The sequence below is a fragment of the Haliotis asinina genome, chromosome 3 (genome assembly GCF_037392515.1).
Source record: "Haliotis asinina isolate JCU_RB_2024 chromosome 3, JCU_Hal_asi_v2, whole genome shotgun sequence".
Taxonomy (NCBI): domain Eukaryota; kingdom Metazoa; phylum Mollusca; class Gastropoda; order Lepetellida; family Haliotidae; genus Haliotis; species Haliotis asinina.
Genome location: NC_090282.1, coordinates 9,502,647 through 9,521,763, shown reverse-complemented (window position 1 = coordinate 9,521,763; position 19,117 = coordinate 9,502,647). Strand labels below are relative to the sequence as shown.

At 42.1% G+C, this 19,117-nt stretch overlaps 2 protein-coding genes across 2 annotated transcripts; one reads left to right on the top strand and one right to left on the bottom strand.

Annotated features, from left to right (window-relative positions):
• Positions 1 to 1,761: 1,761 nt before the first annotated feature.
• On the bottom strand, positions 1,762 to 3,538 carry LOC137277326 (uncharacterized). Its single transcript, XM_067809008.1, has 2 exons — positions 3,480 to 3,538; positions 1,762 to 2,698 (listed from the first exon to the last, which is right to left on the bottom strand). Exons 1-2 carry the CDS (start codon positions 3,536 to 3,538, stop codon positions 1,762 to 1,764), a joined length of 996 nt encoding a protein of 331 aa, XP_067665109.1.
• Positions 3,539 to 4,921: 1,383 nt separating this feature from the next.
• LOC137277325 (protocadherin gamma-A12-like) lies at positions 4,922 to 18,693 on the top strand. Its single transcript, XM_067809007.1, has 11 exons — positions 4,922 to 5,065; positions 6,403 to 6,487; positions 8,349 to 9,030; positions 9,153 to 9,346; positions 9,749 to 9,991; positions 10,431 to 10,684; positions 11,347 to 11,527; positions 16,496 to 17,092; positions 17,361 to 17,466; positions 18,199 to 18,239; positions 18,599 to 18,693. The coding sequence occupies exons 1-11, from the start codon at positions 4,922 to 4,924 to the stop codon at positions 18,691 to 18,693; spliced, it is 2,622 nt and encodes an 873-aa protein (XP_067665108.1).
• Positions 18,694 to 19,117: the final 424 nt, after the last annotated feature.

The following is a 19,117-nucleotide window of genomic DNA, read 5'->3' as shown; positions in this document are numbered from 1 at the left end:
GCAACTCTGTCAAGTTACCGTCACCCTCGTGTAGCTGGGTGATATATCTACGGATGTCACGTATACAGCGAGTACAGGCACCCGTATATCAGACTCCCATCGCCATGTTACAGACAGCTGTATTAACACATTGTCTAATTGTCCGTGCAGAAGGGGGTAGTATTACAATTTACTTTGATCAGATACTATTAAATCATGGCACATATTTGTCAGACAGCACTCGACCCGTGCATGCTGTCATACAAACTGAAGACAACTTAGAGGTAGATACATCGTGATCACTTACAGCACAACCTACACATGTAGGCAACAGTCCCTTTTACACAGCACGTCAAACATCGTATGTTACCCAACGTTACTTTATGGTGAGAAGGGGACGATTTTTATTTATTATTTTTTTTTGTACTATTAAATTTTCGCGTGGATGGTTTGGTGGTAGGCACAAGCGACCAGTGCCATATCAGTATTAAGAAGACGATGAGGATTTCGCATCTCACGGTATGTTAAATATAGAATGATCTGAAGGTTCCATGAACTATAGATAAGGAGGGTGATGATGTGGATGACAGTCTATTCAAAATTAACTTTCCGAAAACGCACGTTAAATTTCGAAACAAAAAGTAATTGGTCGAAACAATTACACTGATTAATCGGATACAGGCCGGAAAGCCACATTTGCAAAACAAATAGCCAAAATTGATGTGGCTATCCCGGCAATAGTTATAGTTGCGCGAACATGGAATGTGGCTCTCCCGGCTATGATATCAAAACACGCTTAATGATTCAAACCCATTACCGTATTTAACAAAATAAGACATGTTGATTCATTACTTACTTATACTCGATAATAATATGTATTCATTTGAAAAACATAAATAATAATGATGATAATGAACTAAGAACTATACTTGTTGACAATCTTTATTGACAGAGAAGCCCATTCAGGCAACATTCTCGTTTATTCCACTACTGTAGGTGAAGGAAATCCCCACATGGTCCGCATGTTGCATCTCATTCAGTTGTTGGCTCAGAAGTTGAGTCTTCAATGATGCAATGCGAGCGTCGACCTTTCCATATTTCCTTCTTCGTGGCGGCGCTGACCACTGGTTAGAACGTCTCAGGACAGCAACCTCTGTTAAAGACTACTCGCCGCTGAAATATCGCCACTATCTCGTAAATGTTAGGGTGGCTCTTCAGAGCAAGTCTCTTTACCTTGTTGTGCCACCCTTAGTGTTTGTACGATTGCCCTGGTTTTCAAAGTGGTTCCACACATCTGACGTGAACGCCTGGCCCTGAACCCAGCTGGTTTTTACATAATCCATGAATGCAGTGATTTTGGAATCGGCAGGAGAGTCAGCTATGGCATCAAGCCGCACATTGTCCACCTTATCCCGAGGTACTAGAGGGAGAGCAGTGGCTCTTCTAACTAGATTCCTCACTTCCTCATCTTCCTTTTACTCCATCACGAGACCCTCTCTCTGCACCCTCCTCCAGACACACAGGGTGAAATGACAAAAATACCCCTTAACAGGTGTACCTAATTGGGACAGTCTTCTCCCGGTATTGCTAAACACAGCGCTTTTGAGAAGGAAAGATTATTCGTTTCTCATATATAGGAACACATTTTTACCAGTTACGGTAATCCATTAATTAATTAACCTGTTGGAAATGTGGCTTTCCCGGCTACAGCCATGTAATTGGAAATGTGGCTTTCCCGGTAATAGTAATTTTTAAAATGTGGCTTTCCCCGCCTGACACCTATTAATCAGGCTGGGTGGCTGGATCGTTGGGTGGCTGGATCGTTGGGTGGCTGTGTGGTTGGAGGGCTGTGTGGCTAGGTGGCTGTGTGGTTGGGTAGCAGGTTGACTGGAACGCTAGGTGGCTAGATTGTTGGATGGCAAGGTGGCTAGGTGTCTGGATGGCTGGTGGCTGGTGGTTAGGTGTCTGGGTGTCTGGGTGGCTGGGTGGCTGGATGGCTAGTGGCTGGATGACTGGGTGGCTGGGTGTCTGGGTGTCTGGATGGCTGGTGGCTGGATGACTGGGTGGCTGTTGGCTGGATGACTGGGTGGCTGGGTGGCTGGGTGGCTGTGGCTGGATGACTGGGTGGTTGGGTGGCTGGGTGGCTGGATGGCTGGTGGCTGGGTGGCTGGGTGACTGGATGGCTGGTGGCTGGATGACTGGGTGGCTAGGTGGCTGGATGGCTGTTGGCTGGATGACTGGGTGGTTGGGTGGCTGGATGGCTGGTGGCTGGATGACTGGGTGGCTGAGTGGCTGGATGGCTAGGTGGCTGGGTGGCTGGGTGGCTGGATGACTGGGTTGCTGGATGACTGGGTTGCTGGTGGCTGGGTGGCTGGGTGGCTGGGTGACTGGATGACTGGGTGACTGGGTGACTGGGTGACTGGGTGGCTGGGTGGCTGGGTGACTGGGTGGCTGGATGGCTGGTTGGTGGCTGGTGGCTGGTGGCTGGTGACTGGATGGCTGGGTGGCTGGTGGCTGGTGGCTGGTGGCTGGATGACTGGGTGGCTGGTGGCTGGTGGCTGGTGGCTGGTGGCTGGATGACTGGGTGGCTAGGTGGCTGGGTGACTGGATGGCTGGTTGGCTGGGTGGCTGAGTGGCTGGTGGCTGGTGGCTGGTGGCTGGTGGCTGGTGGCTGGATGACTGGGTGGCTAGGTGGCTGGGTGGCTGGGTAGCAGGTTGACTGGAACGCTAGGTGGCTAGATTGTTGGATGGCAGGGTGGCTGGTGGCTGGATGACTGGGTTAATATGCGTGTGTGTATTGCTGGGTGGACTGAAATCGGCTCTATGGAATAGTCTCGTGTCATTCATGTCAGGAAATGTCCCGTGAAATGAGTCACACAATAGACTAGTTAAATACGATATGTATCCCTTGGGAAAATAATAACACACCTTGGAAAGAAAGCCAGAATTTCTTCCTGAGACGACTCTAGTCATGAATACCATCATTATAAAGCAATAAAGACTAATTTATTGCACCTGTTCACGCCTCCGTCAGTTAAACCTAGTTTATATATTTAATACTTATTAGTAAGCAATCAGACTCGTCAAGAGTGTGGTATTTGTAAGAGAACAGTTTAAATGTCATGAAACTGACTACATGGAACAGTACATCGGTTTAACAGGACAATGAACTGGTGAAAAACGATGCCATTTTCAGATTGCATATACTCGCCTGAACATGTGTATCGGTCCCATGGGTGGCTATCATCATCATCTGGGACGCTCCACAACCATGTCCTGTCTGAAGGAGTCCTTGGATGCCCCTCGAGTTTAACAGTTAGAGAGCAAAGCTACACAGAAAATGTGCAGCCTCGTTGTTTGGGCCACGAGGAGGGACATTACGTACCCCTACTCAACAAAACGTTCATACAATGTTCCGGGACACAAATATATGTATGGGCACTTGAAACCTTCTCAGACTGCCGTCATGTTTATTTCATTGTCTAAGTAGGATGACTCACAGCAGCTTACCATGTTTCTGACAGGTGAACCTATCATTGGTTAATAATTCTACACTCATTCGCGCACATGCAATGAAAACTGACACCTATACGACCTAGGTGGAGTCTTGTCATCTGGGACAACACAATCACCATAAAATACAAATTAACACCGACTTTTTTATGAAGTTGATACGTGTTGTGTTTTCATGGACCTGACAAATCTATGTTGACAGTAGACCATTTAGATCCAAACACTCTAAGCATTTCAACTCCCCGTTTTCGACCTCGTGTGAAGTTTATGTATGTTTTGTCACTTCATCCAAAGCAAAAACTCTTTCCATTAATACATATGCATAAATAGTTCGATGTATATAGGTTGTGGACTGGCAAAGGGGAATCCAGCTGGGTGATACATGAGAAACTCAACGTGAACGTGTTTACAGCCGTGTACACATTTGAATCAGAAACTTAAAACGGCCGAAGACTGGTCACGTGTGATCAAACCAACGATAGCCTGAAACTATAAGAGATGGTCATAGCTCCTACACAGCGATGTGACCCGTGAAGACCGGTTGAGATTGATCTTCTGCAACCTATGCCTCTATTAAAGAAGCGATTAAAGTGATCAGGTGGTCAGGCTTAATTGTCTAGTCCAGAATCGATTATATCCAGATAGCTAGGCATAACCGAAGTCTTGCTGAAAGCAAATAAGCCAAACCACTAAGGTGATGTAGTGAGGAGATGTCGAATCAGCGGGAAGCATAATTATTCCACCATTATGAATTTTCGCGCACACAGAATGAGACCTTTTTTTGTCTGTTTTTTATGTTTTTTGTTTGTTTGGTTTTGTTTTTCTCCCGCAAATATACAAATGTGTTTGTGCAGGAGTATGATTGTATCTGTCTACATGACTACCTGCTATATTCATATGTGTAATTGTGTGTGTGTGTGTGTGCGTGTGTGTGTGTGTGCGCGTGCGTGCGTGCGTTTATATGTTTGCGTATGTGGCTACTCAGCATCAATAATGACAACCATGGTAGGAAAACCATGACAGTTCGCAGTTGTAGGATAATATCACACTCTACACAGTGCATTGACGCCGAAACGATCAGTCCTTGTTTCATCTTCTACATGTACTGTACCAGTCAGGGTAACAACAAGTCACATCATTTAGCCTGTCAGGGGGCAGGTTAGAATCACCGATTTTCCACCAACCAGACTGATCTACCCAGTACACCATATAGGCTTTCCTGAGTCAATTCACCTGGAAACTCGGACTTGGCTCAATCGCCTCCAGAATAACGGGACCGCTCTAATGTTCCAAGCATGATTGACAAGATACTCGCTGTTTTTTATCCAGCACGACATCGATGTGTGTAACTATGGTTTAACTCTACACGGCTGAATGGCAATACACGGGGTATAGTCGAACCTCTCCCCCTCGTCAGAGAGTCAGCACAATGGGTGATCCTTCTGGTCGGGCAGATCCAGTGTCGCTGGTAGACAAGATCCTCTTGCGACCAACCTTCGCCGCTTTCAGATTGCATGACGACAAATACGGCGTCTTAACCCCTGACCTTGATTTACCGTACAAAGACGTCCTTGTTAGATATAAGGGAGCGGGATATTCTCCAAGCCAGACTTAGTGATGACGGCACGGAGAGAGAACACCAGGATGACACCTGTGCAGGTACCCATGGGGATGCTGACGACAAAGGTGATGTACATTTTCTACATGCATATCTAACAGAAAAAAAACTTTCTCTTTCGAAAAAATATAATTTCCTTAGCAATAAGTGACAAACGCTCACACTCGGAAATGATATTTTATTGAGATGGTTCTCTGTGTAAGTTCGATTGCCGAGCACCTCACCAGCCGTCCAATGTTAACTTCACCAGCCGTCCAATGTTAACTTCACCAGTCGTCCAATGTTAACTTCATCAGTCGTCCAATGTTAACTGCGTCTCAAAACTACTGCGCGGAAAACGATCCCTCCATGAAAAGTCCCACCCCTTCCCTAAAAGAACTGTCCCGTGAACCTGTTTGTGGTATTTCGTATACATGTATGCATTCTGTTACCGCAAAGGTTACAATGCACTCTTCATAATATTACCTTCAGGTCTTATATGACTGAACGACTCCACAACGGTTGATGTTTATTTATCACTGATGTGTATTTCGATACACAGCGTGGAAAGGTTTGGACATTAAAGAATGTAGTGTGAACGTATCAACAACGGCAGCTCCAGAGGTACTTCCTCTTTATGAATATCGACGTACAGTGACAAGTCCAACTGTTGAGAACTGCACAACTAAGCCTAGAGTCACAATCACAACTTACCTTAACACAGTACAACACATAGCCTTAAAGACATGTACAGCTATCTGAAACGCACATTCGAACAATGGTTTTGTTTTATTTTGTTATGCATCATGTACATTTGCCATGTAACCAAACTTCCCCACTGGAAAATGTAGAAACAACATTCAATTTTCTTAATAAATTCTGTTTGAAGTTAAGCCAAGCATAAATAAAAATCATGTAAAAACCCATTCATATAATTTTTAAGCACCAGTTTGTACTAGCTAGCCAAGCAGATTTCCTGTCATTTTTATTGTGCTACTGGACCTAAAACTACCAACTCTGACATAAGCCTGTAAATCATCTATCGATTACCCCTGTGAGAGACATTGAGAACCACACAGATAGGAGAGCCACTATCAAGCCCATCACTCTGGCAATGTTTTTTTAAATCATGACCGTATAAGCAGTTTTTAGGAAAACAAATCATGTTTTTGCTTTGATATCTCATTAATGGCTACACGTACACGCATATATAGATAAATAGTTTTGGTGTTGTGCATAAACATGCAGAACAAATTTCTGCCTTTTATTCTCACACAAATGTCTGTGGCACTAATTGGCGTCCTTCGTGATAGGGTTTCTCCAGTGTTCCACGCCCATGCAGGATGGAAATGTCGATCGTGCTGCTGTTCCTGATAGGAGGAACCGTGTCTAATGCGGGTAAGAATGTTGCTTCATGTTCCGGCATAGATGCAGGTGGTATAAACATGCACACACATACAGCGGTATCCAGTACTGGGATACTAAGACGTGGTATTACAGAAAACATGCATTGGTATTTATGCATCGTGTACAGTGAAGGAACTGCAGCCCTCTCTTACCCATGTCCTGCATGGAATCATCTGGGGAGAAGTTATCGGTATTACGCTGTGCTTTTAATTGATCTTTGAATCCAAAATTCACCAGCACTGTGTTTCATGGCACATCTTGCATAACCAGGGGCGTAGCTGCTATTATACAAAAAAGCCCAAGCTTGCTCATAATTGTTGCTAAAAACGTTCGGCAAGCTCTCAATACTATCTAAATATATAATTTCGCAACTATGCTACAACTGGCTTGCTACTCGTCTAGTAGCTGTAACATTCTAAACTGAATTGAAGCCGACTCGTAAATACTCGTAACTCCTGGCAACACGCGATATAACCTCCTTGTGGAGACCCGAAGCAGGACCTTCCGCAAGACGCGACAGGTCTACGTTGGAAACTATCTTTCATATCCCAAAATTCAGAACGAGGGCGACTGACGATAACCATGACGTTGTTACAGAAGGTGATAGTGGCGTTCGTTTGTAAACTTTCAAATCCTGTGTTCGTGTTTCCAACATGTCCTGATATGAACAAGCGGCTACTTTAATCACCATGGTCACAGTCAATCACATTCCGATGTTTGTGGAACACTCGGGGGAAGTTAATAAGTTTCTTAACAAAGAAGATCTTATTGCAGGCATATAAGTGACATTATAGCACCACAGTTATGTGTACTCACAATCACTGCATCGTTAAACAAATCAAGGTAAGTACTTGCGTAAAGCCACGTATCTTTGAAGACGTGTCGTTTGTCACAGGCCTACCTAAGCTGTGTAATCGTGGCACTAACGCGGATAATACATTCCAAATATTTGCGCAAACGTATCTGCTATCATATATGTCAATACTCACGGCCACGGAACCTGTCCCATGGCCTTTCAAACTCCTGTTCTGGGTGAGTGAGTTAGTTTTAGGCCGCTTCCAGCAATGTGACGGCGGGGGTTATCAGAAGATCAAACACCGTACCCATCTTCGGCGTGACGAACGAATGATTTAATGACTCGGCTATCCCATCGTGTCTCGCGTCTACTGAGAAAGTTTTCCCTGATTTTCCTCCAAACACAGCCTTTACTGAGAAAGCAATAGGTTTATAGACCATTCCCTGGCCTTTTTAACCTAATGCACCGAAATCCGTGGGACGGTAGTCGTGTCATTCGTGTTTGCCTCTCTAAGCAGAAGGAGAACAAAACAAGGTCTGGTTGACTACAAACAAACTGAGTCATGGTACCTCAGTGGGCTCACACTATAAAATTTAACATCAGTCATTACTAAATACCATTCTAAGGCTGACTTCATTAACTGATTCCGATATTGCCATGTTCATGTGTTTATGAGTGAGAGAGTGTGGTTTTACGCCGACTTTAGCAATATTCAAGCAATACCACGATGGGGCACATCAGAAATTGGCTTCATACATTGTACTCATGTGGAGTATTGAACTCAGGTTTTCATGACAAGTGATGACAAGTATGTGGACGCTTTAACCATTAGGCTGCCACACCGCCCCTCATGTATTTATGAGCTACTAGCAAATATTGATGATGCCAGGCGTTCGAATGAGGATGAGTGTATACTGACACACCGGTGACCGTGAGGGACGTCGATCCCAGGTCTTGGATGTGACAGTCTAACGCTTTACCGTTGGCCTACACCAGTGCCCCATATTACGAGAGAAAACATTCCTCATACATTTACGAAAATGTCTTCTGTGCCAGGAAGATATGTTCATCAGACAACGACCAGTGACAACGTGAACTATTTCCTGAATGATCTCGGGGTCAAGGTCACCGGAAACAGTCTTTTGACCTTTAAAGTGAAGGCTTGTCAAGATGCCATCATGAGATTAGCAGAGACCAAAGATCTTGCAGGCAATTACTACGACGTTGTTCTTGGCGCAGGATCAAATACCTGGAGCGGCATCAGAGACCGGTGCTCTGCCTGCACCGCCACCAAGATGCATTTAGGGAGCATCCTCGATTGTGCATCATACAAGGAACTGTGGGTTGCATGGAACGGAAATGGTATTGTAACTGTTGGTACCGGAAGCGACGTCAGTACAAACGTCATATTAACATTATCGGACCCTTTTCCGTTCGAGATTCATTACATCACAGTAAGCTCCTACTATGGTGTAACTGGAGAATGGACGATCCTGGTGGACGAAAGTCCAGTTATCTCAGAACCCTCACAGAATGGAGGAACCCTGTTGTCTGTCAGTGAGGGGACGTCCCAAGGGGAGGTAATTCTAAACATCCAAGCCTCCGACCCGGAAGGTGATAAATTGACATTTACTCTTCTTAATGACGATACTGGGCAGTTTGAGATCGATCAAACCAAATTGAAAGTTCATAAAATGCTGGATTTCGAAACAGCTTCATTTCACCATCTGATTCTAAGGTGAGACATCACAGTTTATCTAACTGCCTGCATTTGATAACTTACTTAATATTCACACAACATATCTGGAAACATTACAACATTACTGGACGGGCTACCTGTCGTTGACATTACTGTTTCAGCGTCAGCGATGGCAACAACAAGGTAAACGCATCGCTGACAGTCGCTATCCTTGACGAGTGTGACGAAGTCCCAGCCATTCATCTTAGTGACGTCATGGCAATTCCAGAAGAACTAACAGAGGGCACAGTGATTGGTCAGATGTACACCGTTACCGACAGAGATCAAAATGACCTGTATACGTTTAATCTTACAGGTAAAGTTTGCTGTCTCCGAACATGGCCAGCTTATTGTTTCACATCATAGTTCAGGTCAATGTCAACATCTACCGATCACTATGTATGTTTGCTTTCTTGGTGTTTAACGTCGAATTTAGCCATGTCTCCTCTGTAAGGTAGTTGGCTGAGAATATTCGCTATTCATTAACACGTCACTCACCTCGACCACACGACCCCATCAGACGCGTCCTTGGACAAGCATTGGTTGCTGAAGCCTAACCTAGATGTTCAGGCGGTGAAAATCACCAGACCATCTTTTTCACTCCTTTCAACATGGCGATGAAAGTAACAATTAAGCAATGCTAAAATTATATACATAGGACGATCACCCGCGCATAGAACTTTTGCTCAGACTCAGTGAAACAAGTATTTGTGTTTAGGATCTGACTCCTCATATTTCGACATCAACGCAACTTCCGGTCAGCTGACGTTTCGAGGTCGAGTGGACAGAGACGGAGTGGGTGCGCGGCTATATTTGGACCATCTTCTTCTCGAGGTCGTTGACAGTTGTGGACATTTGGTGGCCGTAAACCTCAACATCACCATCCTCGATATCAACGACAACCCGCCTCACTTCTCCAAGGCAGTTTACTATGCCAACATCACAGAGAATGGTACTTCAGGTGAGCAGACTTCTCTAGCGCTGCTCCTTTGTAGGTGGTCTTCTCCGAGCAGAGTTCATTCCTGGTCCAGCTTTCAATCGTATATGTCTGACTGAAACAGATCATCACGCTCTCATTACCTCTGAACATCAAATGTCATTGTTGTTGAATGCCAGACTGGTGAGGACCTAAGTCATAATTGAGTGTCTAGAGATAATTCTGATTTAGATAGAGAGAAAGTATAGTAACCAATGATTACAATGAACTCAAGTTACAGTTCGTTATAGTTTAACGTCGTGTGACTTTTGAAAGAAAACACATCGGGCTTGACCTTATTTGGCAGTTCTTTAAACAAACAGATAGGTACAATTAAATACGGTTCCTAGATGAATGTCCTTCCACACACATTCTGCACTGGTAGCCTAGGTCGTCTATAAGTTTTTTAACTGCCTAATTTTAGAATATGTCGTGGCGACATTGCCAGTAACAGACGCCGACAGTGACAGCAACGGTAACGTCTCACTGACCTTGATCGACGGCGATGACTCGTCTGATCCAGTGTTCACCTTAAATGCGGGTTTGCTGAGTGGCCGGAGCCAGAAAGTGGACTATGATGTCGGTCCGAGCGGGCATCGCTACCTGCTGACCATACAAGCTACAGACACGCCAAACACAGAGCAGACACTTAGTTCCACGTGTGTCGTGGTGGTGGAGGTGAGAAGGCACATGCATGTTACTGTGTCTGTTCCCATTATCCGAGTTTAAGATCATGAACGAGGTAATATTAATGTGTCTCTCAAAACTTACTTTCAAATATTTACAAATATCTACGTACTGGAAGACATTAGCACCAAACCATTTCAACATGTTGGAATAGGCCGAGTGTCAGTACATGTAGGTCCAGTTTGATCATTTTAATAGACACGTTACATTTTCTCACGGTCAACTGCTTAATGACGTAGTATGTTACACTGTTTGTAATATGGGTGATTTATCTTGAATGATGCAGTATGGTAACATGTTACACTGTTTAGTAATGTTTCATGAAGCAGTGTTGTTTAGGCGTTTATGTGTTGTACCTGCTGTATTGTAACATTGTTTCGGTATGTAATATGTGTAAGGTGCTACGGTGTTTCCAGATGCAGTCATTATTACAGTCTTTCAGTATCACAATAGTTGTATCATGATAAGGTGTTTCAGAATGCAGTAGTTGTTACATTGTATCAATATGTAATTTATGTTAGGTGTGTTACTGTTTCGGGATGCAGCATCGTTTAGGTGTTACACGAATGAATATAAGCGGAGATTATACACTGATGGGTGCTGTGAAGTTGATGTTTGGTAATACTGATGACTGTTGACGTCGCTGTCCTCAGGTCGTTCCTGACAACGAACACACACCGTCTTGGGTGTACCCAGCCCCTGATGAAACCGTCACTGAGGTGGCGATATCGGAGTCTGCTGGGTTAGGGACCCCTGTCCTGACCCTGGCCGCGACAGATGACGATCTAGGAGAGGACGGGACACTGACCTATTCCCTCAAATCTCTAACATTAGGTATGCGGTCCTACATATATAGCTACATTCAGTACCAGACATCGAGTATTAACAACAATAATCACTTAATAACATGTTATTTTACATTTGATAACACATCTGTTCCTCAACTCCTTTCAATCTACAGAAATAATATATTCTGTGGATCAAAAGTGTGTTACTATAAGCCCAAATGGCTACATAACCAATAATGCTCCAAACAGCCTTCTTGTTCAGACAAGGATTAGTGTGGGGTAAAACCAGCGAAGTACAGACTATTAAACAGATTTAGAAGTTATAGTGATGTTTTACCAAAATAATTAAAGACTAAACCCAGTGTTAATCTGAGAGGTGGGGGACTGAAGTCAATTCAAGTAGGATCAGTTATCGTATTCAGAAATGCTGGTACTCTTGCTAAAAGTGAACGGTACAGAACATAAATGTCAGCATGGTACCACATCATAAATGTTTAACTAGCGACTGAAGCTTCACGTGCCATCATACGTTTATTCCCATGACTTAGGGGAAATAGCTACATATTGTTTTCAGCTGACTGTAAAATATTTGATAGCAAACTTTCTATGTAGTGTGAACACAGTTAAGGGTTATAGAAAGACAGGATACAATTTCTTTACGTGAAATTTACTATATACTGTGCCGATGCTATGTAATGTTCAAAAGGTAAGATAACTTTAGAAAGAGCAACTTGACAGCAGACGTCAGAGGCTCTTACATGTACAGACTATCAAACAGATTCAGAAGTTATAGTGATGTTTTACCAAAATAATTAAAGACTAAACCCGACATTAAATAATGTCATAATTGTGAAAAAGAAATATCTGACCAGAAAAAGGCAGGGGTTGGTTCGTATACTTGGAGATTTAACGTTTCTGGCAAACTGGCAAATGTGCACCTTCTGCTGATACTACTGCAAGTGATCCCTCGGTTACGTCATGAACTTGATTCTCTTACTTTGAAAATCCTTCAACCCACAGACAGACAGATACCGGGGCACACTGGGTTAAGATAGTGCATGGACTGGGAGTACATGCTGACAGTTGTATGTAACTCCTTTCAAAGGACAACTGCAGAGGTAAATTATGCTATTGGTGACTTAAGGAGCTAGAAGAGCATCAGAAGAAGATGGAAGATCCCTACAGTACATAAACTGTTTTAGTGAGACCATATACACGTTATTTTCAATTAACTGTTTTCATAATCTGACTACCTTATTACAATTTGGATTGAAGATGTAATGTTTCCACTCCAAAGCCAGACTCTAAACTTTACCGTTGGATTTCTATTTTGAAGTTATCAGAACATTATTAAGAAATCTCTTAGAAAGGAGTTGAAGCCTTAGATAGACTTGAGCGACTAAGTGTCCTTAGGTTAGGTCTACTTACTCTACAGCTAACAATATCTTCTCTCTACATGCATGGTATCTTCGTATTTGTTTAAAAACTATGTGATAGGTTCAACTGTGTATTCATTAACTTTAAGAAGGCCTTTGATTATATAGACATTAACAAATTATTCATTAAATTAGCACAGACGAGGTTGTTATGGAAAATATTAATGTACATAAGAGTGTGTATGCATCGCTTCAATCATGTGTTAATATGTTGTAAAAGTTCACGTAAGGTCAGCACATTGACAGGTGTCCAACAATGATATAATCTCAATCCTATACTTTTCATTTTTTCATTAAAAGTGACATTGTGACTGAAAAGTATGATAAATGTCATCATTGCATCTTGGTACAGTAAAAACAAAAACATTGACGATACAATGCTTTTGTTAGCCGATGATGTTACAGTGTTATACTATTTCAGAACACAAAAACAATTAAATGAGCGTCAGTGTTAATCTGAGAGGTGGGGGTCTGAAGTCAATTCAAGTAGGATCAGTTATCGTATTCAGAAATGCTGGTACTCTTGCTAAAAGTGAACGGTACAGAACATAAATTTCAGCATGGTACCACATCATAAATGTTTAACTAGCGACTGAAGCTTCACGTGCCATCATACGTTTATTCCCATGACTTAGGGGAAATAGCTACATATTGTTTTCAGCTGACTGTAAAATATTTGATAGCAAACTTTCTATGTAGTTTGAACACAGTTAAGGGTTATAGAAAGACAGGATACAATTTCTTTACGTGAAATGTACCATATACTGTGCCGATGCTATGTAATGTTCAAAGGGTAAGATAACTTTAGAAAGAGCAGCATGACAGCAGACGTCAGAGGCTCTTACCTGTTTGGTTGCGAAGAAGTGTTGTTGACTCCATATTGCTTACATCCGTCTTCGAGTAATATATTGACCAACAAAATGTTACAGGTTTATATTATCATCGCCCTATATAAGTAATTATAGCAGTATTAAGTCGTTTAACAGACTGAAGGGAAATATTAAATGAACCTACTGAATAGACCTTAGAATATCTCTTCAGGCTTTCAGTATAGATCAGCATAACATATTGATGGCAACTGTATTCTAGGCCAATGGGCCCATCCATGTTTGACCAAGTTATCTTGGAATGCTGAAAAGGCTGGGGGTAAATGTCTTCTCTTACCAAACTTAATTTGGGCATGCAGATTTAATTGGAGATACTGTTGATACTTTTTTAATGTGGTAGGGATTTACTATCTAAATATTCATTTCATAAACGAAATCCAGTTAGAAATAAAAACAAAATTTTCTGTGACTAATCAACAGTTTTTTTCAAAACTTCATCGTTTGTTTTGAAGTTAATTATGCTTAGCTACTACCTCTTACCTATAAATTACAATGAATTAGTCCAAATACAAACACAAGAAAAAACTGAAGCTATACTGAGTGAAAAAAGAAATGTCACAAATTGTACTTTTTAAAAATAATGAATAATGTTTCTCTGATGATACCTCTAAGTATCCGAAATGGATCCCTATCTTTCGACTCTAGAAAAACGTTAGCAAACCCCACTCAAACCCATCTATTCGTCGTGCAAATGACCTTGGTGCCAAATCAGGTTTTGCACGTGCAGTCGACCACGTGATCTTCGCATCGAAGTTTTCTTCATTTGCACGTCTTTGCACTGACCTCAGGAAACCCACAGTTGTAAAGGTACTTTAAATGCCACGATTATCAAATGTGCAACGTTAACATGCCGTTGTCATGTTGCAAGCGGGAAGATCAGATATTGACGTCGCGAGAGCAATGGGATGCAGCCGTTGTACTGTGTATGACTTGCGAAGTCGTCTACACCAAACTGGCACCACTTCTGATCGCACAAGGTGGGTCGTCCACGTGTGACGTCACGAGCAGAAGACCGTCAAATCGTCCAAAGTCACCTACGTGACACATTTCTGCAGGCTACACGAACCTGGCTTGCCATTCTCGAAACGTTTATGGCCCTACGAACTTCTTAAGTCCATACTTAACACATTGGCTACGATCAAATTTAAGAATTCTTTGGGCTACGAACGTTTCGAGAATAAGGGCCCAGGGCGACTGTCCTCACAGACCATTTGAAATCGGTTGCGGGGTGCCAATCTCCATTCGAATTTCTATTCTTGTGACTTGACATTCTGTATACCCATGTTTTGGAACGGTGGTATAGCCTAATGGATCTGACTGTGGCACTGTCAGTGTATCGAGTACATTACACAGATTTCAGCAATGCAATAATAACAATTTAACCATCTTACCATCTCTTGTTCTTTTACAGCGCCCTGAAGAAAGAATGTGAAGTTTCTTTTTTGACTCAGTATATATCATTTACTTTGAATGATGGCCGAATAGACTAACTTGAATGCTGAAACGTAAGAATACCTGATGTTCACAAACATCAGCATATTGAAAACAATGTCAAAAAGGCATCTAAAGTGAGTTGAGTGTTTCGGAAATAAAGGTTAAACAATATAATCTGTATTTATAAGGCCACATTTTGAGTAAGCATGTTAGGTAGCAGCTCGCATAGTTACTGTTCCTCCAAGATATGGATCTTCCAGTTCATTGTATTATGAAACGGGATGGAATTTTTGATTGAAGGAGAAGATGCAAAATAACATTATATAATAAAGTTCAAATCATTCTACACCCGTGATTTTCATCATTTACCTATACAGTTGATACAATGATAAAAACCTTCCAACAGATATATTCCATTGAAAATTCACTGCCATTGGAATAGAGGGGGTCTGTTTGAAAACAATGGCTTCCATTTGTGTTTGCTTGTTATGTCCTTTAAATGTTATGATTTTATGTGTCCATCATTTTGAAAATCTTGTGCCTAACTTTGTAACATTAATCACATACATGTACTTTCACACAAGGCGTCTGCAATCTCAATTTACGTTTTCATATAACTAAAGACTTACTGCGTTAAAACCTACTGATAATTGCCATTGATTGTTTATCAATATCCGAGAATTGTTGCGTACAGTTCTTTTACACACCATCAAACTTGTTAGCAACTGCCCTACTTCAGGCTCGCTATGATCTACATGCTAGGCAATGGGTCTATTAAAGTCGCAGGTGCTACCCTAATTAACCTTCCATTTTAATGTCTGTCAATCGACTGTCTGTCGTGTGGGAGATATGATGAATATCTTCATGTACATGTCTAAATTTCAATCCGACCGTCGGGCTGGTGAATGTGAGGCTCTGGCAATTTAAAATAACTCGTCCCGCGCGGTCGGACAGGTAGGCACTGACCGACGGTACCGTGATTTGAAACCTAAATACATAATAGATTTGAACCCACAATCGCAGGCTGCAGGTGTACCCAGGATGTTGATGAACAAACTTATCAATGTGCTAAGAGCATGGTCTAATAAAATGTTCAACATATTTGCAGCTTAATGACGAAACCCATGTCTACATTCCAATTGCGGACTAGTGAATCGTATTCTGGGCTAGGAACGTTCAGCCACAGCTAGCCCTACTGGCGAGCAAAATTTGGAATCTATTTCGCCCACCTTATCTACATCCACATTTGTCTTTCAGCAAATGGGTCAATCTCACCGCCAGTCTTCACGCTAGATTCAACGACAGGGCTGTTACAAACTGCCTCCCTCCTCGATTGCGACCCCGACACCGGTGGGACGAAATATTTTGATATGGTTGTCACGGTAACTGACGGGGGTGTCCCATCGAAATCCTCAAATGGAATAATACGTATATTGGTTGATGACGTCAATGACAACCCGCCAGAGATTGACTTCAGAGAAGAAATAGCTGTAGGCTGTGCCAAGGATGTAGGTGATATAATTACCACCATCAACGTCACTGACGCCGATGTCACCAAGGGAGAGTACACTTTCACAATTATATATTCTGAGATCGATAGTGTCATCGTGAATGAAACCTCAGGAAGTCTTAAACTTCTGTCCAAATCAATAAACAATGAAAATAGAAATGTAAGTATTGTTATAAAAGTGACAGACGGGATTTTTAGTGCCACGGTGATAAAGATCTTGCAGTTACAAAACTGTTCCTTGGGATATAATGAATCAACATATTCAACACAATCTACTGAATATGTCCAAGAAATTACATCCACTACAGTAACGCGATACTCTCAGTCACAGCATGGAGGACCAGGTGAGCTAACATTGTAAATGTACTTAATCAGCAACTCCTACACATTTTTTTACACTTTGATAGAAGTGCTAACTAGATTTGAGACCACTAGCGAATAATTCGCCTAATTATTAGTCAGTGTCTATTTGTAAGTAATGCTAAACCAGTACATAACTTTACATTCGAAGTCGTTTAAATTTAATTCTTTCCGTGTCACGATTTAACACAAGCAGTGATGTCGAGTTATAGCTCTCTAGCACACACTCATTCACTCTCTCCTTCACTCCAGACAGTGCCGGGGCCGTGGAGGTATGGTCGTTACGAGCTGTGTGTGGGGTTCTCGGACTCTTCCTGGCAGGAACCGTCACCACATTGGTCATCAGGAACATGTTACGGTCAGAACACTCGATATGTTTGGTCTGGAACATGTTTAGGCCAGAACACTCGATATGTGTGGTCAGGAACATATTTAGCTTTTCTGACATATTTCAAAGTCAAAATCAGTTTGCAAAATCAGATATGTTTTGTCAGACATTTGGCAAAGTCAGATATGATTTGTCAAACATATGGCAAAATCAGATTTTTTTCAGACATATGGCAAAGCCAGTAAATACTAGATGTTTGGTCAAACATTTACAAGAGTCAATAAATCGATATATATGATCATATATATGCCAAAGTCAGATGTGTTTGGCCAGACATGTGGCAAAGTCGGGACAGTCGATATGTGGTATGCAGTTTATCGAGTCTGGAGCAGGAGAGGCCAGACATTGACATCATGATCATCAATCTGCGCAGTTTGAATACGATGGTCAATCAAGCCAGTTAGCATGACAATGTGATCTCCATAAGTTGTCTCTTACAACACCCATGGGGTGCGGTAGATCAGTTCTATCTCAAATCGTTGGTGGTGTCTGGTGAAGGTGGCTGCTCTATGTCTCGTATGTGACAAAGTTTATCAATAGGTTTGATTCCTTCTTTTTATCATTTCTCTTTCTCAGTTAAATTACGTTTAATTATGAATACATAAAGCTTCAGTAAATATGAAATTTATCTGGAGTGATGATTTCATGGTCGTTGTGGCAAGTACCTTTCGGGGTATGATCACGGTGTATATATTTTTTCAGTCCCTCAACGAAATCGATGAACAACTTCACAGAAAACCGAGGTAATATCAGTTGTACAATATTAGAGCAGCATTTTTACCACAGTAGTTCAACAATAAATTCTACATGCTATTATAACACCGCAAATGTGTTAATGGTAATGATTGGTTGTATTCTCTACAAACGAAAGCCATGTCTGCTTCTAGTGGGGTAGCCTAATGGTTAAAGCGTTTCCTCTTTACGTCGAAAACCCAGGGTCGATTCTCCAAATGTTTACAATGTGTGAAGCCCATTTCTGGTGTCCCCTGTCGTGAAATTGCTCGAATATTACTAAAAGCGGCATAGAACCATACTAAGTCACTCACTTGATTACGTGCTAGAGTATTATTTGTAAATACACGTCAACAATAATCATTTTCAGTTTCTCCAACAAGTTCCTCCTCGTCCACCCACCTTGAAAGACGGACAGAAATTACCACCTGCACCTCTGTTGAATCATTGGCAAGTATCGAGTGATCTCCCTTGAAGCACCCATCCTACTGTTCCTGTGAAGTACTTTCATATTTTGGTCACTTCATACCGTCCTTTCACACCGTCACTTAATACCGTCATGTCATATCATAAGTTCATGCCATCAGTTCATATCATCACTTCATACCGTCACTTCACAACGTTACTTCATACCATTACTTCATACCGTCACGTCATACCTTAAGTTCATGACATCACTTTATACCGTCACTTCACATCATCACTTCACGCCGCATCTTCACTCCATCACGTCACACCGTCACTTTATAGCACATGTTCATGCCATCACTTCACACCGACACTTCCTCCATCTCTTCACACCATACGTTCATGCTGTCACTTCACACCTTCACTTCATACCGTCACTGCAAACCATCTCTTCACACTATCACGTCACACCGTCACTTCA